This window comes from Myotis nattereri (assembly GCF_964212035.1).
Source record: "Myotis nattereri genome assembly, chromosome: 3".
Taxonomy (NCBI): Eukaryota; Metazoa; Chordata; class Mammalia; order Chiroptera; family Vespertilionidae; genus Myotis; species Myotis nattereri.
The window spans coordinates 58655545-58680310 of record NC_138077.1 but is presented as its reverse complement, the minus strand read 5'-3'; the positions used below and the strand labels follow the sequence as shown (position 1 = coordinate 58680310).

The window sequence follows — 24766 nt, the reverse complement described above, 5'->3', positions numbered from 1 at the left end:
TTCTACCTCAAAACTTTATAGAGTCCTGGCCAGGTGGATCAGTTGGCAGGTTTGATTCCCAGTCAGGGCACATACCTAGGTTGCAGGTTCTATGCCTGGTCAGGACAAATACAGGAGGCAACCAATCTATGTTTCTCTCTCACATCTATGTTTCTCTCTCGCTCTCAAATTAATAAAAACATATCCTTGGGTGAGGATTAAAAAAAAACCTCCATAGATATTGTTTCATGTTTTTCTGATATTTAGGGTTGAGTAAGAGGCCAAAGCTTATCTTTCTCTGTAGTCATCCCACTTTTAAATTTTGTTTTTAGCCCTTTTTGTCTTTGGAATTTAAAATTTCCACAATAATTATCTAAATAAAAATTTATCTTCATAAGTGTTTTGACACACCCTTTGAGTTCCATAATAGTGCCCTTTTTAGTTCGTATGTGAAGATTGCTTTTTTTTCTGGTAATAGTCTCTACTTCATGACTTTTATGTTTCCCTTACATGTGCATCTCTTAATTGTAGGATACTGCTTTTTCTTAAATATTCCTCTATTTCAGGAATCTTCTATTTGACCATTTTTATCTTTGTCTATAGTAGAAATGAAATAATAAAAGCAGTAGCTTTTGTTGCCATGCTTGATTGTGCAACTCTCACAGGAGGACACCCTCTTGCCCTCAAAGGTCGTTAAAATCCTCCATCATCTCAGTGGTGGTAATCAGCAGGGGAAAGCTTCTCAATCCCAATCCAGATGCATAATAAATCACATTTATTGTCTTACCAAAGTCTATAGAATTTTCTTTGATTCTATTTTATAGATGAAGATATTTTTACCCTCCTCTCTTTATTTTATTTTCTAGGTTTTTTAGGGAAATTCAAGCGGGGGAAGGGGGGGGGGGTTAGTCTGCCTCTCTCCATGTTGTATCTGGAATTCAAGGCACTAATTATTTTTTAAACATGTATTTAGAAAAGGTCAATGAATTCACATGCAATGAAAGGGTTAAATTCCACAAGTGTCAGCAAAATCTGACAAAACAGAAAAGAGGAACAGCTTTTATTAAAGAAAGTTACAGGGTGTACAGTCATTGAGAAAGTCATTGAGAAGGAAGGCTTTCACAGGAGTTGAACAGATTGCTCCACCTTCCACTATAACGCAGACGAGCACACACAGAACACACAGACAGACAAGTGGGGTCATTCCCAGACATTAGCCCAACGGGGAACACAGCCAAGATGGATCTCAGATGGTAAGTGATTCTTCTTATTATTATTATTTTCTTATTATTTTTGAAAGGCAACTTTTAATTAAGTGACTTCAGCAGCAGGCTGAGGTTAAGGTGCTGTTTTCTTTCTTTCCTGCCCAAGATGCTAATATACATTAAGAATGGTCTATGCCCATAGTCGGCAAACTGCGGCTCGAGAGCAACATGCGGCTCTTTGGCCCCTTGAGTGTGGCTCTTCCTAAGCCTTAGGAGTACCCTCATTAAGTTAATAACAATGTACCTATATAGTTTAAGTTTAAAAAATTTGGCTCTCAAAAAGAAATTTCAGTCGTTGTACTGTTGATATTTGGCTCTGTTGACTAAGGAGTTTGCCGACCACTGGATGCTATGAAACATTAGCTAAAGTCCCAAAGCCATTCTTCCCTTCTTGGAGTATCCACTCTAGGTTGATTCCAGAGTTCCAAGGCGGGGAAGCTTTTTAAACATTTTCTATCAAAGACATTTGACTGCCACTTGAAGGAGGGAATTATTGAGCTGCTCAAATTGTTATTGCTTGTTGTTGTTTTTTAAGTGGTTAATTTTGTAAATTTGTTTTTCAAATATTTCAGTGTTTCAGTTGTTGATGTTAAGAACATGAAATTTTAAAATGTCTGCATAAACATGACTAATAGAGAGTAAATTTTGTGTATACCAATGTCGGTTTGGCAGGGAGCTGGGTTAATGCGATAGAGAAGGTAGAAAGGAACAGGCTAAGGAAAAGGAAGAGGAAGATGAGGTATAAAAAGAAAATACAGAACCCAGATAATGAGTCACAAATAAACCATGGGAGATTCTGAGTAGGGTGAGGTGATGGAAAAAAGCAGAGCAATTCAATTAGCTACTAAGCATTGAACATGCTTGGTGTGCTGTGTACTTTACTGTCATCTCACTGAATTTTAATCTTTGCCATGACTCTCAGGAAAATGCTATCATCACTGTGTTTCATGAATGAGATAACTGGCTGAAGAGGCTAAAGCTCACACCGCTCATAAGGGTCAGGGCTAAAATCTTTCTTGCCGGTTGGTTGTACACCACAGGGTTTCTCCATGCCCTGGCAGTCCCCTATGGCTGTGACTTACTGGAAGGGGTCACACCTCCCTTCTCTTGGATCGTGGCAACTGGGGTCAGTTGTTATTTACTACTACTGGTCTTTGAAAATCTAAGACCAGAAGTAAATAATCTACCCACTGCTTAGTGGTTTGGAAAACGGCTTCGCTCCTTTTTCTTCAGAAGATTAGAATTTAATTTCCAAGTAAAGATTACTTTTCCCTCCAGTGGAATTTTGAAATGTTACACATGTATGAAAAATATTTTCAGAATTTACAATTTTTGTGGAGCCACAGAAGTGGTACCACTTAATTATGTTAATACTGCTTGTAGCTGTCGATAGAACCACAGGCCACTGTCTAGATTCTCTTTGTTTCAAAGTGCTTGAAAATTGATTATGAGCAGGAAATTTTAGAATATAAATGACCAATAAATAATGTTTAGTCTTATCTGAAATAAAAGAAATACAAATTAAAACAGTGAAATGCTATTTTTCTTTTATCAAAGTGGCAGGCTTCTCAGGAGGGAGGATCATTTTATGTCTTTATTACCAGACGATGGTAATATCTTTCTGGACAATAATCTGTTGATTCAAACAGATTCAAAAGCCCTTAAAGTGTGTATTTCCTTTAGCCAAGCAGTTTAACTTTTAGGAATTTATTGTAAGGACATAATCATAAATGTCTGTAAAGTTTTAGGACATGAATATTTTTCTTGCTATTGTTTCTAATAGGGAAAGTCTTGGAAATAAGTGTGTGAACATAGGTAATTGGTTAATTAGGGAATATCCATATATACCATACAATCATTAAAAATTCTATTGTAGAACAATTTTTGATATGTTTAGCTTAAGAACAAAAAATCAGAATGTTTATTACATACATGATACCTGTATACACACAACATCAATCAGAAATACAGAAATATAGATAATTTTTATTTTCTACTTTGTGTTTTTAAACTTGGATTATATGTGCATGCAGAAAAATAAATTTAAATATCTAAGAAAAAGAAACCAATAACTCATAATTTGTAAAATTTCATTGTTAGGGCTTTGGCTCCTTGTACTTAATTTTTTTGTATCTTGACTTCTCCTCAAATATACCAGCTTTACCCATAATTCACTAGATCCTAATGGGCTTGTTTTCATAGGATGTTCTATGTAGAAGACACTAGAGACCTCATTTTCTTATTTTATGGATGTGATGGCATGGCTCTAGAGCAGTGATGGCAAACCTTTTGAGCTCGGTGTGTCAGCATTTTGAAAAACCCTAACTTAACTCTGGTGCCGTGTCACATATAGAAATCTTTTGATATTTGCAACCATAGTAAAACAAATACTTAAATTTTTGATATTTATTTTATATATTTAAATGCCATTTAACAAAGAAAAATCAACCAAAAAAATGAGTTCGCGGGTCACCTCTGACACGCATGTCGTAGGTTTGCCATCACTGCTCTAGAGAGTGAGCTGCATGTTGGAAGAAAGAATAGTGTAGTGGTTAAGTGGCTATACTTTGGAACATTAGTTCTAGGGTTTGAATTCCAGCTCCTCCCACTTTCTAGCTATATGACTTTGGACAAGTTGCTTAATAATTGTAGTCCTCAGATTTTTATGTTTATTGCGGGCATAATTGTCACTTATTATAAGGTGGTTATGAGATTTTAATGTGATAATCCATGTAAAGTGCTTAGGACCTTGTTCTGATAATTACTCAGTAATTATTATCAGTTGTTTTTACTACTATTACTGTTAGAATTTAGAAATACTAGAGGAAAAGTGATTTGTCTAAGATTATACAACTATTGATGGCAATACGATGGCAATAGAAAGGTTTTTTGATGACAGTAGGAAGGTTTTTTCAGGCAGGTGGTTAATACCCTCTGAGCCCATCAGGACAGCCCCAGTCTCGGCTGCAAGGGAAGCTGACCTGAAACAGGCAGAGCCTACGTACAAGGCCAGCCACCTCAAGGGAATGACTGACCACAAAGGGAAGCCAAATGCTGGAGAGGAGGGTGCGGCTAAGGAAGCTAAGAACCAGGTTAGGCACAGAGATAAATCCTGAAGCAAAGAGCTAGTGCAGGAGGGGAGAGATCACTCAGATACTTTTATAGACCTTCAGCTGTGGACTTCACGGGGAAGGGTGTCACGTTGGTTTAAAGATCCAAGGTATGGGTGAATAGACAATAGGGTGCATGATGGAATTGCAAGTATAGCTACGAGAAGATGCCTTACAGATAGTAATAAAAGAGGATGAGGTAGAAACTGGGAGGGACAGGACAAGGAGCCTCCAGGGCCCAGGCATCCAGTCATGATTATCCCAAAGTCATAGCCTAAGTTTGAGCGGTCACACATAAATAAGCAGAGATAACGATAAAATTTGCTTTAAAAATTCCTCTGGCAGCAGAATGCAGAATTGATTTGAGGTGACAAGGAAATCATTTAGAAAACTATCGTAATAATTCAAGGATGGGTGTTAGGGACATGAAACCAGGGTACTTATGGTGGGACCAGAGAGGTGAGGATGCATTTAAAAGATTTTTAAGAACTACAGTTGACAGGATTTTGGTTTTGACAGATGTGGAGCTTGGAAGAAGAGATCTAAATACACGGTGGCATCCTTCCCCCCAAAATAGGGAATCTATAGGAAGTGGATTGGGTTTGGGCAGGGGGAAAGAGAGGGCAGAAGTTGAGTTCGTTTTTTAAAATACTGAATTTGAGATTGTGTGGAGCAAGTGAATGGTGATGTGCAAGTAGACAAGTGGTTATACAGGCAAAACTCAAGAAAGGGATATGGGCTGGAGTAGACATTAAGAGTCTTTAGCATAAGTACAGCTGATAGTTGAAATTCCTGTTATGGGTGAGATCACTAGAGAGAGGTGGCAAAGTGAGAAGAAGCCAAGGATGGAACCTGTAAAACTTTGAAATTTAAGGAGGTAGGATGAAGAGTCCAAAATAAATTCCAAGGAGGGACCATAGATTGCAGCAAAGCAGGAGAGAGATGCAAGAAAGAGGAGGATGTGTCCATGGAAAGACAAAACATATTTACCAACCTTCTACATTGAGCACATGAGATACAATGGAAAAAGTGACTCTAGCAACTCAGTTTTAAGGTTGAATTGTGTCCCCTCAAAATTCATATGTTGAAGTCTTAACCATCAGTACTTCAAGATGTGATCATGTTTGGAGATAATCAAGTTAAAATGAGGTCATCAGGGTAGGCCCTGATCCAAAATGACTGGTGGTTGTCACAGAAGAAGAAATTTGGATGCAGAAACACAGATAGAGAGAAGATGGTGTGAACAGACATGGAGAAGAGGGCCATCTACAAGCCAATGAAAGATCCCTCCTTGGAACAGATCCCTCTGTCACAGTCCTTGGGAGGAATCAACACTCCCAACATCTTTATTTTGGAACTCTGACTTCTAGAACTATGAGACAATACGTTTTTGTGGTTTAAGCTACTCAGTTATGGTACTTTGTTACTACATCCTGTCAACATAAGAATGTCTAAACCTGTAGAGAATTTTTATAAGAGTTAATTTGATCCAAACTGATGACGATTGCTGGGAAACAAGATCTCAAATGCTCTGAAGAGTGACAGTTTTGCAGTTTCTTTTATGCATTTGGAATTAAGAAGGGAATATAAGAAAGATTACATGAAGGTGAAAGAAAGCAAAGCAGGGATTGAATGACAGGATAGTTAACAAGATTATGTGCTCTCTTGAAAGTGACTACGCTTCTGAGTGGTCTGCAAAAGAAGCATTTCAATGGTGTATTAACCTAGATGCACAAAAACAATGGACAGGGCTTGGTCAAGGCAAAGATAAACCTTTGAGTTAAGAAGTTATATGCCTAGGACCTGCCCAGTTAGGAATATTTTTTGTTTTTTTATCACATCACTCTGTGAGGTTACTCTCAGATTTATTACAGTGCCCCTTTTCATCCACTATCCCTAATAAATGAATACATTTGGTAAATGAACAAAATCTACACTAATAAAAGGGAAACATGCAACTTGACCGTCCCTCCCTATGCCCACCAGCCAATCAGGGCAAGTATGCAAAATAACCCAACAAAGACAGCAGCAGCCACGGAGCTGGAGTGAGCAGGAGGCTTGGGTTGCCGCTGGTGATGGGGGAAGCCAAGCTTCCCACCCTGGCTGTTGCTGAAGGAGGGGCTGAGGGCCTGGGTCACCGGGGGGGGGGGGGGGGGGTGGCCAGCCTGAAAACAGCCCTCAGCCCCTCACCCAGGCTGGCCATGCCCCCCCTCCCCCCAGGAGGGACCCTCACCCCATGGGGGTGTGGTTGGCCTGCAAACCACCACAGGCCCCTCACCCAGGCCACCCCATACCCCAAGGGAACCCCCCACCTTGATCAGGGACACCCTTTAGGGCAAACCAGCCAGCCCCCACCCGTGCACCAGGCCTGTATACTAATAAAAGAGTAATATGTTAATTAGACTGGGAGACCTTCCAGGAGACCTTTCGGACATTCTTCTGGACAAAGCCATGGTGGTGGGGCCGAGTTCGAGGCAGTTAGAGGCCAAGAGGGGAGGGCAGTTGTGGGTGATCAGGCCATGGGGGGGGGGGTGTTGGGGGTGAGCAAGCCAGTGGGGAGGGAAAGAGGGGGCAAGCAGGCCATAGGGGGGGGGCAGTTGGGGGCAAGCAGAGTGGTTAGGGGCAATCAGGCATGCAGGCAGGTGAGAGGTTAGGAGCCAGCAGTCCCGGATTGCTAGAGGGATGTCGGACTGCCAGTTTAGGCCTGATACCTGTAAACCGGCAGTAGGACATCCTTTGAGGGGTCCCAGATTGGAGAGAGTGCAGACCAGACTGAGGGACACGCCCCCCCCTCACAAATTTCTTTTTTTTAAAATATATTTTATTGATTTTTTTACAGAGAGGAAGGGAGAGGGATAGAGAGTTAGAAACATCGATGAGAGAGAAACATCAATCAGCTGCTTCCTGCACATCCCCTACTGGAGATACCCCCGCAACCAAGGTACATGCCCTTGACCGGAATCGAACCTGGGACCTTTCAGTCCACAGGCCAATGCTCTATCCACTGAGCCAAACCAGTTAGAGCAGCCCCCCCCACACACAAATTTCGTGCACCGGGCCACTAGTACCTTAATAAGAATGCATACTGCCAGAGAAAGAAACTGAATACGTGTCTCATATGTGGGACGGGGAGTGTCCAAAACGATTAGGTTACCTGAGTGAAGAGGAGAAAAATGTTTCACAAAGCAGAGGGTAGTCACAGGATCAAATTCTGCAGAAAGGCGAAGTAGGAGAATGACTGAAAATGTCAATCCTGAGGCCTTCAGTGACCTTTGCAGAATACTCCCAGTTAAGTAGGAGTAGACCTCAGAGAGCTGAGAATGTGGAGACAGCAAACAGACTATTGCTGAAAAACATTCGGTGATGAAAGGGGACCTCTTCACTGGACCAAACTTGCCTCTGCTGTCCGTAAAGAGCCACAGGGAAACAACTTGAGTTGAGTCAGCCAAACCTGGAGTATCCTCTAACTTAACAGCTAAACATGGGAGAGAAAAGTCAATACTTCTTATTCCACTCAAAACTGGTTTGGGAAGGATTTCAGGAAGAAAACGATTTTTGTAGTTGTCATTTTACACATTGGGATTTTGGTACAAACACAGATTCCACTGTTTTGTTAAGCAATAGAAAGTTGTTATTCAAGGCTTCTCAAAGATGAAAACCTTGGTGAATTTGGTGATGAAAAGAAGAAAACAAGTTTGAGTGAAATTTTGGGGATCACCTATCATTTATTTCAATAAGCAGGGAAGAAAACCCCATAGACTTGGAATGGAGAAGTATTAAAGCGCTTTCTTAGAAAGCTTTGAACTCAAAATGAGTCTTAAATTTTCTTTCCATAGTCTCAGGGATTTGATTGCCAAATAACCCAATGTCACAGTTCTATATTAGGGAATCAAATTAATCAGATTTTACTAAAAGAAAATCTAATAAAAGACCGAATAATAATAAAAAGAATGAAGTAAACCAGTCACTACCAGCCAGAAATTCCCATGGAGCAAAACCTTAAGTAAATACCCAAAAGATAAACCTAGATCATCATGTCCATCTTACAAATATTTTCAACCAACTAAAGAATAAATCTTTATCAAGAACCTGATAGTTCTAAGGCTTTGTGAAGAAATAGCCAACATGTAGTTTTAATAGTCTAACTGGGAATATAAAACAATTATAAAATGACAAAAATGCCCTACCTGGTTTTTCTCAGTGGTTAGAGCGTCAGCCTACAGACAGAAGGGTCCCAGGTTTGATTCCAGTCAAGGGACACATGCTTGGGTTGTGGGCTTGATCCCCAGTGCGGGGTATGCAGGAGGCAGCCGATCAATGATTCTCTCTAATCATTGATGTTTCTATTTCTCTTTCCCTCTCTCTTCCTCTCTGAAATGGATAAAAATATATTTTAAAAAATAAAATAAAATAAAATAAAATGACAAAAGCAATCCAGTGCAGTTAATAGCTGTGATTAAAAAATATAAATATAAATGACAAAAATATTCATTCTCATTAGATATTAAAGAAACACCAAGTCAAACACCAATTAGATATTTTCATTTATCAAATTAAATAGTAAACAAACAAATGAATGATCCGATTAAAAAAGACTAAAGATATAAAAAGACACTTCCCCAAAGAGGATATGTAAGTACAGGTGACAAGTAAGTACATGAAAGGATGTTCAATGTCATTAGCCATTATGGGAATTAAAATTAAAACCACAGTGAGCTATCACTGCACACCTATTAGAATGGCTAGAATCTATCTATATATATACTATTAAAAGCCTAAGTGACCGTCTGACTGCTCAACCTGTAGCTATGATGTGCACTGACCACCAGGGGGCAGACGCTCAATGCACAGGCATGGAAACATGGAACAGACTGATGAATCTCAGAGGGGAAGGGGGAGGGCGGAAAGAGATTAACCAAAGATCTTATATGCATACTAGGGGCCTGGTGCATGGATTCATGAACCAGTGGGGTCCCTTGTTCTTGTCTGCAGGGATTGGGCCAAAATTGGCAGTCTGACATCCCCCAAGGAGTCCCAGATTGTGAGAGGCTGCAGGCCAGGCCGAGGGACCCCCCCCCCACCCCCTGGTGCATGAATCTGTGCACCGGGCCGCTAGTAAAAAATAAGAAAATAACCCTGTCATAAGTTGAGAAGCATCTGTATAAGCAAACACCCATTCTGGCCACTGTCTATTTCTCTGTGTTCTAGTGTTTTCAGTTCATTCAGCACCTTTGTTTCAGGCACTGTGCCACACATTAGAAGTGCACCAAAGATAAGTATATATGATTTCTCTCCTCAAGGAGCTCAGCTTAGTGGTAAATATAGCAACTGTGATGATTTTTTTATGACAGTGAAGTGTGTGAGGTTCCACAGGAGCACAAAGGTAGCTGTCCCATTTGTCTGTAAGCAGCATTGTGTCTTGAGTAAGTGTCTGTGATTAAAAAAATAAATATAAATGACAAAGTTTTGAGTCAATGCCAGAGTTTTGAGTCAGTCAGGCTGGTGTCAAATAATAGGTAGTTTTATATTACTAGTGGTATCACCTTGGGGAAGCTACCCAGCTCCCTGAATGTCAGTGCCCTCATCTGTAAAATGTGGCTATGAGTACTTACCAGTGCCATGAAGTTTATATGAATTTATAATAGATGTAAAAGCTTCTACACTAATAAAAGAGAAAGATGCAAATTGACCGTACCTTTGTGATGCCCACCAGCCAATCAGGAGTGAGTATGCAAATTAACCCAACAAAGATAGCAGATTAATTTGCATATGCAGGTGCCGAGTGGCCAGGAGTGGGGCGGGATGCTTGCATTGTCGCCATGGCGACAATGCAGGCATTCTGCACTGCTCCAGCTGCTCCGGGCCTCTGGGCAGCGTGAGAAGGTGGAAAGGCGGCTCTGGGCTGGAGTGAAGGCAGTGCTGGCAACCAGAGGAAGGTAGGGCCATTCTTGCACAAATCTTCGTGCATTGGGCCTCTAGTGTGGAAATAAAATATTTTAGGTTTCACAATCTTTTCTTTAAAATCTATTCTTTCTTCTTAACTTTATTTTTCAATTACAACTTACATTCAATATAATTTTTTATTTGTTTCAGGTATATAGCATACTGATTAGATAATCTATACTTTACAAAGTGTTCCCCTGATATTGCCATACCCAACTGATACCATACATAGCTATTACAATATTGTTACTCTATTCCCTCCATTGTATTTTACATCCCCAGTATTCTGTAACTACCAATTTGTAGTTCTTAATTCCCTCACCTTTTTCACCTAGTCCTTCAAACCCCTTCCCCTCTGGCAAACATCAGTCTGTTTTCTGTGTCAATTATCCTGTTTTAGTTTTGTTTGTTCATTTTGTTCTTTAGATTTCAGATATAAGTGAAATCATATAGTACTTGTCTTTCTCTGACTGAGTTATTTCACTTAGCAAAATATCCTCCAGATCCATTCATGCTGTTACAAATGATAAGATTTCATTCTTTTTTTGGCTGAGTAATATTCCATTGTATATATGAACCACCTTTATATACATTGTTCTATTGGTAGGCACTTGGGTTGCTTTCATATCTTGGCTATTGTAAATAATGCTGTAATGCATATAGGGGTGCATAGGATCTTTCAAATTAGTGTTTTGGATTTCTTTGAATATATACTTAGAAGTGGAATCACTGGGTCATAGGGCAGTTCCATTTTTAATTTTTTGAGGACCCTTCATACTGTTTTCTATAGTGGTTGCGCCAATCAGCATTTCCACCAATAGTTCATAAGGGTTCCCTTTTCTCCACATCCTCACCAACACCTCTTATTTATGGATTCCTATATTTTAGGTTAAGACTCAATTTTCTTTAGCTTTGCCTTTTCTGATTCAGTTCTAGCAAATAGATTTTTACCTATAATCTAGAAGTTGCCATAGTAGAACTCCTAATTATAGACAATGAAGGTGAATAAGGTAAAAGCCACCTAAAATATATTTTATGTAAACGTAGGATGCCAAAAACATTAAAATAAAATCTTGTTCTATAATTTGTAATCATGTGCATATCTTCTGAACTTTAAATAACTTATGCCTATTATGTCTCCTTTTAATTTATAAAGACACTACAGGCCTGGTGCATGAATTCATGCACGGGTAGGGTCCTTCAGCCTGGCCAGCGATCAGGGTAATCAGGGCCAGCTAGCAGGGGCTGCGGGAGGTTGACCGGCTGCAGGAGGTTGGCTGTGGGAGTGCACTGACCACCAGGGGGCAGCTACTGCATTGAGTGTCTGCTCCTTGCAGGCAAGCCTCAGATGGTGGCTGCCCAGCTGCCCAGGGCCGCCCGCGGCTCAGGTAACCAGGGCCAGCCGAGGCTTGCGCTGCTGGCAATCGCAGCAGCAGAGGTGTGATGGGGCGTTGCCTTCCCCTGATTGCTGGGTCGCCTCCTGCCCCTGAGGGCTCCCAGACTGTGAGAGGGGTAGACGGGGCTGAGGGACACCCCCCTCCAGTGCATGAATTTTCATGCACCGGGCCTCTAGTGAAATTATAAAGAAAACTAGAGGCCCAGTGCACAAAATTCATGCACGGGGTTTTATGTGTCCCTCAGCCCAGCCTGCACCCTCTCCAATCTGGGACTCCTTGAGGAATGTCCAACTGCCACTGGGATTGGGCCTAAAAGGGAAGTCAAACATCCCTCTCACAATTCAGGACTGCTGGCTCCCAACTGCTCGCCTGCCTGCCTACCTGCCTGATTGCCCCTAACCACTTCTGCTTGCCACCCTGATCACCCCCTAACCACTCCCCTGCCAGCTTGATCAATGCCTAACTGCTCCCCTGCTGGCCTGGTTGCACCTAACTGCCCTCCTCTGCTGACCTGGTCACCCCTAACTGCCCTCCCCTTCAGGCCTGGTCCCCCCAAATGCCCTCCCCTGCAGGCCTGGTCCACCCCAACTGCCCTCCCCTGCAGTCCTGGTCCCCCCAACTGCCCTCCCCTGCTGGCCATCTTGTGTCCACATGGGGGTGGCCATCTGTGACCACATGTGGTGGCCGTTTTGTGTGTGGGAGTGATGGTCAATTTGCATATTACCTCTTTATTATATAGGATAATGCATAGAAACACGAGAGCAAGTGATTATGTCAAAATAGACATAGTGGTTGCCTCTAAGTTGGTAAAATTACAGAAATAAGGCTTTTTTTCTTTGCTTAAAATTGTTAAATCTACAGTGAATTCACATCACTCAGCAGAGCAGGATGATATCAAGTTAAAAACTAACCGAGTGGTGAGGTATAGACTCTGAGTCAGGAGTGGCAAACCTAGAGTGCCTATGGAAACCCTTGCTAATAAGTGAGTGAAGGAGGCTTGTGGTTTATTACACCCTCATATTGTGTGAATGGTGGAGCCGTGTTACACCAGCAGATGAGCCTCACCTGGAGCATTGCTTCTGATCACCACTCTGTTGTGCTGTGTGCAGGAGTGAGGTCCAGCACACCTCAGTCTTATTTTTCAAGGGAAGTCAGAAAGTTGCCTTATAGGTGAAATCTCCTGATTTTTACATTCATAGTGCTTCATTGTCCTGATGGGTTGATTTGGCCCAGGCCAGCAGCTTTTACCTCTGACCTGTGTTGTGCAACAGAGGATTAGAGGAGAGGGAGATCATTGTGAATGGAGTGGTTAAGGAATATGTTATATTTCAGGCTGTAGGGAATCAGGCTAGAAGGGAGGGGGCTGGGACTGTTTGTTTATTGACTTATTCAATAAAGTTTTATTTAATCTTGAGACAATGAAAATGAATCAGATAGAGATCCTATTTAGAAGCTACTCAGGAAGGAGATTTCCCCCCAGCTAACATTTCTTACTATATGGCAGGCATTTTGGTATACCATTTTACATCGTATATTATTTCATTTAATCCTCACAAGTCAAAGGGGTAGATACTATTATTGTTCCCCATTTTCCACACGTGGAAACTGAATCTTAGAGGTGTTAAGTGACTTGTCCAGGTCACGTAGCTGGTAGCAGAGCAGGATTTCCAGACCCCCATCTGATTCTAGACCAAAGCTCTAGACAAGCATGTTATATATTATGAAGATAGGGGAGGAGTAGATAACTCTCGGTAGCCAGAAAAGTGTGTGGATGGAAAGGTGTGAGGTTGGAGAGAGCTGTGTTGGGTCAGGGTCTAAAACAAGCTCTGGCAGCCAAATGATAGGGAGCCATTGGTCTGGGGCAGAGGGTAAAAACTAAAGGCTGGTAAACCAAAAATAGTACACAGACAGTAGTCGTTAAGAGTGATTTTTAAAAAAGAACTTTACAATTCATTGTCAGTACTTTAAAAATCTGGAGAAGTCACATAAATGTGGATGTCCAGCTCCTCTGGGAAATCAGAATACTTAGCAACACTGGGCCCATGTGCCCTTATGGCAGCAATTTTCAACCTTTCCCATCTCATGGCACACATAAACTGTACTAAAATGCTGCGGCACACCAAAAAACATATACTTTTTTGCTGATCTGACCAAAAAAAGATATAATTTTGATTCATTCACACCAGATGGCTATTGTTGTATTGGTTGTTGTTATTTTTTTTAATTTGACAGTCTAAAGGAAAAGCGGTCAGTGCCCCTGACTTAATAGTCAGGTATTGCATGTCCTAAAAATTCTTGCAGCACACCAGTGTGCCTGTCACGGCACACCAGTTGAAAATTGTCGCCTTATGGTAACAACTGGTGAATCAGCATGTAGGAAGAAATAACTAAATGGAGCAAAGCAGGTGAGAGCTGGGAGTGCAGAAGCTAAGAGTGTTTGAAAGTATGAACCCAGAAAGACACTTTCTGAGGCCTCCAGGCCCTAAGGCAGGTGCCATTTATCTGGTTCCCTTTCGATCGGGTTGGACATGGTCCCAAGATTTTCAGCTGGGGTTGGAAGGAAGTGGATTGGGGGTGGGGGTGCTTGATTGAGGGCTCAGTGGAGAGGTGGAAATTAGAGGGACATGGAGAATTTAGACCACAGGGAATAAAAAAGTTAATGTGACCATTTAGTGGCTTACTCAAGATTCTGGTTCCAAGAGAATTCTCCGAGTTGCTAAGTATTCATGATTGCCAGGAAAACTAGTTAGGAAAAAAGAAAAACAAAAATATTCAAACCCAGTTTTTTTAATGTCTCTAGTTATATTTTCACACATACAGGCAGAGTGATTCCTTTACACGCTATTTAAGTATTGATTTGAGAGTCTCACTCAGTTCTAGGGACCTTAGGAAAAACTTTCCTTAGATTAAAGGAACTTTGGACAGGTTACCTATTTCTCTAAGCCTCAGTTTCTTCATCTGTTAGAAGGTTTAATAGTTTCAAATTTGCAGACGGTAAAGATTAAGTGAGTGAATGGAGGAATATGAAGTGCATGGCTCATAGGAAGGAATAAATGATTGCTGTGATGAGCAGGGATGGGGCTAGGAACCTTACTTATGTTGTCCTGGAATCTTTACAATGACCATGTGAACGAGGTGTTATTTCCCCCCTTTAAACAGTAAAATGAGGAAATTGAGGTTTAGATTGGGTGTAGTAACTTACTCAAGGTCACGCAATTAATAAACCGCAGAGTGGAGAGGCTTACTCAAAAAGTGCCAAGCTATGCCCCCCAAAAGTATGCTGCTATCTGTCTGACATTCTAATGATAGTCATATAATATTATTGGCTAGAAATTCAAACAGATTCAATTCTATATCCTGCTAAAATCTTGAGGTCACCAGCTGTGTGTCCCTGGGCAAGTAGCCTAACTTCTTTGACATTCAGCTTCCTCACCTATAAAAAACTTTGTATGTTTATTGTATAGATTAAATGAACCAATACTTTTAAAGTTCTTAGTAGAACTTTTTAAACTTATAAGCAATCTGCTCAGAGTTATTAACTTTAATAACAGTTACTGGACCTGGGAATGCAAAGGGGAATGAAAGATGTTCCCTGCCCTTAACTCAGGACATGACAGACATATAAGCAGTGACATTAAAAATACATATATATTTTTTTGCTTGGTCGGCATGGCTCAGTGGTTGAGTGTTCATCTGTGAACCAGGAGGTCATGGTTTCATTCCTGGTCAGGGCACATGCCTGGGTTGTGGGCTCAATCCCCTGTGTGAGGCATGCAGGAAGCAGCCAATCAATGATTCTCTCTCATCATTGATGTTTCTATCTCTCTCTCCCTCTCTGAAATCATTAAAAACATATTTAAAGAAAATTTAAATCTTTACTTGAGGACGGGGGTGGGGGACATCAATGTGAGAAAGAAACATGGACCAGTTGCCTCCCTCCCATAATTATTCCAACTGGTAAGCAAACCTGCAACCTAGGTATGAACCCTGACCGGGAATCAAACATGCAACCTTTGGTGTACAGGATGATGCTACAACCAACTGAGCCACCTGGCCAGGGCATGAACAGTGAATTTTTAACACAATGAGAAACTGTTATAATGGAAGAATAAATATTGTTATTCGAGAGGGAGAAAGATACAAATATGGTGAAAAGAGAGGGAAGGATGGCTGGGAAGTGTTCAATTGTGAACTAAGGAGTAATCTGGATCTCAAAGGAATAGTAGAGTTTTGCAAACAGAGAAGGCAGGAAAGACATTTCATGCAGAAGGAATAGCTTCTACAAACACAAAGAGCTGGCTGGGGGGAAGGGCTGCCGGTGGTTGGCTTGGCTCCACCCCCGCACCTGCTCTACCATCTGACCTGTGGGGTGATAGATTGGGACCAGGCCCCCCACTCAGCTCCCTCAGTGCTGTGAGCTGGGCAGCGGCCCCATCCTCAGCTGCCACCATGGGGCGATCGGCAGGGTGATCGGGTCCCCGCTCACACCCACTAAAAAGTCTAAAAAGGTTTGGGAACCAGGGAATAGTGAATAGTTCATGTATGACTGGAGGGTAAGTTATACGGGGTGATTGATAGAAGCAGAAGAGAAAAACTACATTCAGGCTTTGAAGAGCACTTGTGAAAGATCTTGTGTGCCCTGGTAAGAAATATGAAGAACAGATATCAAGTCTTTAAAGTAAGGACATTTTGTAAACAGATAGTTTTTGATGAAGGGCAGTAGTAAGAATAGTGAGAGTGGGAAGGAGACTTGACTTGGGGTGGTAAATATACAATACAATATACAGATGATGTATTGTAGAATTGTATGCCTGAAACCTTTATAATTTTACTAGAGCCCCAGTGCACAAATTCGTGCACCAGTGGGAGGTCTGATCGGGCCAGCCTGGCTTGGGGGAGGGGCCATGGGCTATTGGCTGGCAGGCCTCACCCCCAGTCGGGGGCGGGGGCTGATCAGAAGTGGAGCTGGCTGGGGGGAAGGGCTGCCGGTGGTTGGCTTGGCTCCACGCCTGCACCTGCTCTACCATCTGATCTGTGGGGCGATAGATTGGGACCAGGCCCCCCACTCAGCTCCCTCAGTGCTGTGAGCTGGGCAGCGGCCCCATCCTCAGCTGCCACCGTGGGGCGATCGGCAGGGTGATCGGGTCCCCGCTCACACCCACTTTGACCTGGCACCAGCTACTCATCTGCTCCACCATCCCACCGCAGTCCCACTCTTTTCAGGGCCCATAGGGGCCGGCAGTGCCTCCACTGCCTCCTGCTGCCAGTGCTGTGTTGCTGATGCCTGCCATGTTCCATACCGCCCCCTGGTGGTCAGCGCACGTCATAGTGAGCAGTCAAACTCCTGGCCGAACAATTGGCATATTAGGCTTTTATTATATAGGATTAACCAATGTCACCCCAATAGATTTGATTTTTAAAAAAGGTTTAAAAAAAAAAGAATAGTGAGAGGGAACCAGCCAGGAGGCTATTACAGTAGTTCAGACAAGAGGTGACGTAGACCCCCAGATTAGCCGCCAATGAATTGGAAGTGGGTGGTGAGAAATAGAAAGTGGAGGGTGACATAATACAATAGTGAAATCCAAGGTATGAAAATGGTTTGGTCCAGTCTTGCTTACCACAGTCATCCCAAAGGACCCAAACAAAAACAAAGCAAACCTCTTTTAAAAATAATCTCTTTTGTTTGTATGCAAATAGGCCATGCAGAGTGAAAATGCAACTCAAGTGAGATGACGAGTGCAATATTTTGTCTCTAATCCGTAAAACGCAAAAATCGAATTGATTTACCAATATTGTCCTTCTTAAACATTCAACATCTCACATTAAAACTGTAGCCAACCAGTACAAGACTGATGTGTGATTGTTTTCGATAATAAATCAGACCTGAGGAAAGCTGTTTAAGGCCCCTTTCAAAAGAGGCCATTCCTTACATCACTCAAGAGTACGAGAAGTAACATCTTGTTTTACTGGAAAATTCCTTTCAAGTAGCAACAGCTCTGTGATAGCGGACCTTTGCAATATTTTAGCAAAGATATGCAAAGAGAGCTGCAAAAATGACACCTCGATGGTTCTGCACCACCACTTGAAAACTACAAGTGCAAGTTGATAAATGCATATTTTAAGGGTTCTCAGAAGTCTATGAGCATTGCTTTTGGTTACTAAGACGCCACAGGGAAGTGAACCTTGCGGGGTGCAATGCCCTCTCCCTTAACCCTGTTGTGAAATGGAAGCTTCAAAACATCCAGTTTTGTTTTGTTTTGTTGTTTTGTTTTTTAAACAAGCTTAGTCATATTGTCTGTGTTCTGTATGCTCCAATCTATTTTATCTTACTCTGTAGTGCATATTTTACTTATACTCTTATATAAATACTTTGCATAAAAAGGTGCTTTCACACATCTTCATGCTTCCCTAAATTTGAAATTTGCTGCCATTTGTTAAAATGTGCTAGTTTTGTTTTGCATTATATTCTTTCCTCTGAGCACATAGAAAAAAAAATGTATGGACTTAACTCTTCAAGCAACTTTTACATTCGGAATATTAGCTCATTTTATTTCTTCTGAGGTTGTAAAGGAAATGGCAGGTGGCAGATACTTTGTAAAAGAAATGACAGTTTATCAGAATGTGTAAGCACACGCCCTTAAGCAAACGGGCCACTTTCCATTCAGAGATCACAATCTTCTGAATTCGGGTTTAATATTCCCAGAGAACAGCAAAGATTGAAAGGGTAATAAGCTTGGAATCAGATACTTTGTTGAATTCTGAAAGTGCCATCACTGATATTGGTAGCTTATTGGTAATGTGTAAGCTTGCTGCTGTATGTATTTCATTCATCTTGGAAATATTTTACTGAGTCTTATTTGTTCACTAATAGGCCACCTTTTGTGTATTGTTTTGTAAACCTTACTGATTGGCTAGAATATAGGATTACTAAATTAGGAATTCAGGACCACTTAGTCTACCCTTCCCGTGCGTGAGTTGTCTCTACCATGCCATCCATGACTAGTGGTCATGCAGACACCATGGCCATTTAAATTATAAAGTGAAGAATAACCCATATCTCTTGGAGAAGCCCATTCCTGAGATAGAGGGCCTGGGGAATTTTTTGCTTAATATGTTTTTTTTTCTTTATTGATTTGAGAGAGAGAGAAAAGGAGAGAGAGAGAGAGATTACTTGGCTGCCTTCTGCACACACCCTGTCCAGGGATCAAGCCCACAACCTGAGCATGTGCCCCGACTGGGAATTGAACTGGTGACCTTTCACTGCACAGAATGATGCTCAATCAACTGAGCCACACTGACCAGGGCTGGGGAATTTTTTCTTAATTGTGACCTATATGACCTAATAAATCTATTTCATGCTCTTAAGATGGTATTTAATCACTATGATACATAAGTGAAGTTGTTTATGTTGAAAATCACTTGGTGGCAAGTACCTTGACATTATTAGATTGTGCAGGTTTCTTACACTCACCTGCAGGCTCTGGGAAGGCAAGGACTCACCTTGGATCCCAGGACCAGCCCAGGGCCTGTACTCAATCACGACTGGTTCAGTACTTGTTGAACGAATGATGACAAAGTAAAAAGTGGAAATTCCAAGTGGTGCAATTATAGCTATTGATGTTAAAGTATTGTTGGAAAATGTTAAATGTCACTGAGATACAAAAATGGGTAGGAATAAATGTAAAGCATAAAAATGTGTGAATTTGCGTGTCACTAGAGCCTATAGTCACTACCAGTTCTGATGGACACCCTGGCACCACCCCTGCAACTCTGCCCACGCCCTTTCATGAGGTGTTTGTTCACAGATGGGCAAGCAAGCTGGGACAGCAGCACTGGGTGTGTTCTTGCAGTTATAATCCTGATCTCTAGTCTCCAGGGGGTGAGTTACGAGTCCCTCAGTTCCACAAACTGCAGTCCTTCTCTGGCTTAGCCTTGTTTCCTGACCCATGGTCCAGTTCCCCACTGGCTCCTGGGGCTGTTCCCCAGGGATGGGCCTTGTTCCACAGGGAGAAATGATGACGTGCCTCCTTCCACCACACTTTAGATCCCACACTTCCCAGAAACTCTTGATTCTGGGGGTGACACAGCACTACTCCCCGCCCCCACCATTCTGCCATATTCCACCAGACCACCAACCCCTCTCTGACCCTGGGTATGGAAAGATTGGCTCCTCACTTGCTGGGGTTGTTGTCTCTAGCCTGAACTCTACCCAACCCCACCTTCCTCATCTCGCTCACTTGCCCACACTGCTAAACTCATAGGTCATCTGAAGGCCAAACCTACTCCTGGTACGATGGTACTCCTTTTTCTAAACTGCATGCATCACGATGCTTACCCTTTCGACATTTTTTTCTTAACCTCCTTTTTTTTCCCTAAATTTTCTTTTTTTTAAATTTCTTTATTGGTTAAGGTATTATAAATGTGTCCTAATTTCCCATTAACCCCCAACCTTCCCCCCCCCCCCCCTGCATACTCTCATCCCCCTGGTGTCCATGTCCATTGGTTTGGCTTATATGCCTGCATACAAGTCCTTTGGTTGATCTCTCCCCCTAACCCTTCCCTCCCCTACTTTCCCTCTGGGGATTGATAGTCTGATTGCTGTTTTTCTGTCTTTGGATCTGTCCCTGTTCATCAGTCTATGTTGTTGTCTATATTCCGCAAATGAGTGAGATCATGTGGTATTTATCTTTCTGACTGGCTTCACCTCCTTTTAATACGTGCTAATGTAATTTTCAGTGTATTTTGCTGCTGAAGTCAGGTATGTTTTATTTACCCACCATTTGATTTTGATAGAAAGCGCAGGCAAGAATCTTTTGCACTCACTTGATAGGATCTTACAAATAACTGTTGGCGTCTTACAAACAACTGGTTTGCCTTTCTGAGTTTTTCTTTTTTTCAGCATGCATGAATGATGGTTGTGAATTTGCATCCTGAGAAAGTCATAGAAGAAGGTACCTCAGGGCAGGGAGACCAAACAAGCCAGCCTGTGGTAGAGATTGTAAGAGTGAGGGTCTCTGCCTCCGTCACACTCAGTTGTAGGATATAAACATGGAGGTGGCACTGTCTGACACAATTGGAGCTTGCTACAGCAACGAAGTCTAACCTATTCCGGTGCTCTCCTCTATGAAACACACAAAAAAACCCACAAACAAACAACAAAACAAAACAAAACAAAAAACCATGGAGGTGGCAAAATTTTGGCTCAGACAAAGAAAAAGACTCAACTTCTAATGCTTAACTGTATAAAAGTTGCTTTTAAGTGTAGGTCAAGACTGTATCACCACCTCAAAGGAAAAAAAAGAAACTTATTACATTTCTAAGAATGTTCCTCCAGAAACATGGAACTGAAAGCTATTTTTTAAATTGATCTGGCCCTTAGAAAAAAATGGGGCTTTTCTTTAATTTACCTAAGGAATTGACATAAAAATCTATGGACCTGCACCAGCAATCTGCAGAAAATGTCAAAATAGAAGGCCGAAATACAAAACCGGAGATTTTTCACAGCAACATGGTGTGTATGGTATTTGATTTATATGTCTGCAATGTGCAGAAGTGAACCTTTGGACTGTGAAATTGATGCTAATTTTCTCACCCACTAGTCTCGAAGGCCTCTAAAATGCCACACCATTAATTTCGTTGCTTTACCAGGAATCAGTGCATGTGGTTAGTGTGTGTTTTTTTTAAATGAATAAACTTTATTTTTAGAACAGTTTTAGATTTACAGAAAAATTAAGCAAACAGTACAGAGAATTCCCAAACACCCCCCTTCCCTACAGTTTCCCCTATTTTAACATCTTGCATTAGTGTGATATGCTTGTTACAATTAATGAATCAATATTAATACGTTATTAATAACTAAAGTCCTTACTTGATATTGAGATTGTCTCTTGGTATTCTATAGTTCTATGGATTGTGACAAATTTATAATAACAAATCCACCATTGCAGTGTCATAAAGAATAGTTGGACTGTACTGCACATATTTATTTGTCCTCACATCCCCTGGCAACCACTGATCTTTTTACTATTTCTGTGGTTTTGTCTTTTCCTGAGTGTCATCTTGTTGGAATCACACAGTATGTAACCTTTCAGACTGGCTTCTTCTGTTAGACAAAATGCATTTAAAGTTCCTCCATATCTTTTTGTGGCTTGATAGTGCATTTCTTTTTATCATTGAACTATATTCCATTGTATGGATGTACCATATAGTTTGTTTACCCATTTACCTATTGAAGGGCATCTTAGTTGCTTCCAGTTTTTGGAGTTAATGAGTACAGGTGCTGTAAATATTTACGTGCAGGTTTCTGTGTAGACATAAATTTTCAACTCATTTGGGTAAACACCTAGGAGCATGATTGCTGGATCATATGGTAGGCTTATATTATAATCATTAATTTTTATAAGAAACTAACTGGATGTGTTCTAAAGTGCCTATATATATTTTTTTTACCAACAATAAATGAGAGTTCTTATTAATCCACAGCCTTGTCAGCAATTGTTGTTGTCATTTTTTGAGGGGGGATTTTAGGTATTTGAAAAGGTAGGTAGGAGTAGCTCATTGTTGCTTTACTTAGCAAATTCTTAATGGCATATGATACTGAGCGTCTTTTCATGTACTAATTGCCATCTGTATATCTTCTTTGGTGAGGTATATGATCAGATCTTTTACCCATTTAAAACATCATTTTTCAATTACAGTTTACATTCAATATTATTTTGTATTAGTTTCAGGAGTAGAGAATAGTGGTTAGGCAATTATATACTTTACAAAGTGGTTCCCCCATTTATATTTCACATCCCCACCTGACACTGTACATAGTTATTACAGTATTATTGATTACATTCCCTATGCTGTACTTTACATCCCCATAACTATTCTATAACTACCAATTTGTACTTTTCAATCCCTTTTTCTCCCCTCTGGCAACCAATCATTAAACTGATTTCTGTGTCTATGAGTCTGTTTCAATTTTGTTTATTTATTCTTCTGCCCATTTTTAAATTGATTGGTCTGTTTCCTTATCTTTGAGTTTTAAGAATTCTTTGTATATTTTGGATACCAGTCCTTTATCATATATATGTTTTACAAATATTTTCTCCCAGTCTGTGATTTGTCTTTTCATTTTCCTAACAGTTAGTATATTTATGATTTAAGGAGAAAGGGTTCTAAAAACACAATGTTACAATAGCAGCAAAAGGAAGATTTCATAGCAAATGCTTTCTGTTCTCCCTAAGGCTGTGTCAGGAAACCCTGCCTGTGGGCCCAGCAGAGTTACATTGGAAGGGGTCAGTCAGGTCCTGGAGGCTGTGGCTGATGACCCTGCATCACTAGAGGTTGTGCAGCAGGGCTGGGAATGAGAACAGGACCTCACCCGGAGCTGTATCACTTCTAAATCAAGAACAATTTGGGAACTGTGTTTACCGTCCAATCCTGGGCCCCCCTTGCATGGATGCTACTATGCATCGGGTATGAATTGCTGTCCATGAATCCAAGTATGCAAGAGATGATCACTTTTTTGTCTCCTTTTATTCAACCTGATACCACCTCTGAGCCCCCATTCTACCAGTTGGACAGGAGACTCTATCTTGATCATACAGGGGCCCCCTACCCCTCCTGCAGCCCAGTCAGAATTCAGGAGGCTTACCTGGTGCCTTGAAAGTGGCCAAAGGACCTCAAGTCCCCAGTCTGTCTTGGTTGTCATTGGCAACTTCACTCTCTAGCCCATAGTGGTCTGTGAAGCCTGGCAGCAATCTGCCTCCATGCCACGGTGGGGGACAACATTATCTGCTAGGCTGGGCCCTCTGAGCCAAGGGCACCTCCTCTGTAGGAATGAGCCATCATCCCTGAGGTAGTTATCCCCTTGGGAGCACTGAGACAGGATGCTTGGTCGCACTGTTTGCAGTATCCTCATACCTGTGCCCTTCCCTCCCTTCCTCTTGCATCTCAAAAGCACTCTGTCTCTTTCTCTCACCTTCTCGGGCACCTGTATTGTGTCTTCCATGGGCTTTCTCAAGGGTTCAGAAGCACCTTTGACTGCTAGTACTAGTATAGGTTTCTCCTACTTTCACCCCTGCCAAAATCCCTGTGTCAAGAAAACTCAGAAAACAAACACTAATTAACATTTCAATCAATAATGTTGCTGCAGTTATTTGTGGAGATTATTTTACCCTATATTGGCACCCCCACCACCTGGCATAGTTTTAGACGGCCTCCTGACCACTGGCCACAGGAAGCCACTTACAGAGGGCAACAAATACATGGCTGGAATTGAAACTTTCGGCTAAGTGTTTAGATGTTGCCAAATGCCTGCAGGTTTCCAGCTTTGCCTCACAGAGTGGATCCTAACGAGGTGGTCCCAGGGACCTCTCTCTTGGGCAGTGTTGAGCTGGGACGACCAGGAAGGTGTCTGTTTCTCCCACCGGGCGACCATCTGTAGCCACTCCCTGCTGCTTAGCTTTGGCTTCCTCAGACCTGAGAGCATCCGGGAGTGAGGCGCTGGAGGAAGCAGCCCCACAAAGAAAGCAGCTTTCTGAGGTTACCAGCAACTTCCTTCCCTCTAAACACAAGGAATTTATGGGGCGCGGTTACAGTGTTTGGACAGGTTCAAGCCTTGGACTGAGGAGAGGGCACAGTCCTCTCGTTGCCACGTGCAAGTCCCAGCTGGAGGGCAGGGCCTTCCCAGCACAATGATAGCCAATAGCTATAGCTGTAAGCTTGAACCTGTGGTCCGAACATGTGGCCCCATGTGCCTGTGTGATAGAGTTCAGGTGCATCGGGAATGTTGTAAACATCTTGATCACGCCCCTACTTTGCCTCGTGGCATCTGCTGAAAATTAAAGACCCGCTTGTGGGCGCTGGCGCTGTCTCCTCAGCAGGGAAGCAGCGTCCCACGGAGACCCAGCTTTTCATTCTCATGTCTGTCTTTTCTAAGCCTTTCACCACCCCCACTCAGGGTCACTGAACCAGGCTGAGCTGGCATGGCACATAAGGCGCCCTAGGGCTGAGTATGCCATGGCCGTGCGGGCTCCCCACGGGAATTGATCTTCATGCTACTGTACCTCTTCTCAGCATT

The 24766-nt window shown here is 41.9% G+C and overlaps 1 protein-coding gene across 3 annotated transcripts in view; it reads left to right on the top strand.

The window, feature by feature from the left end:
- The first annotated feature begins 1130 nt into the window (after nt 1-1130).
- The window catches only part of CD86 (CD86 molecule), a 90403-nt gene continuing 66767 nt past the window's right edge, over nt 1131-24766 (top strand). For all 3 annotated transcript variants that reach the window (XM_081087662.1, XM_081087660.1, XM_081087661.1), the window contains exon 1: nt 1131-1232. In XM_081087662.1, the coding sequence (XP_080943788.1) occupies nt 1219-1232 (14 nt within the window). In that variant the 5' untranslated portion in view covers nt 1131-1218. The remainder of the gene's footprint in view (nt 1233-24766) is intronic.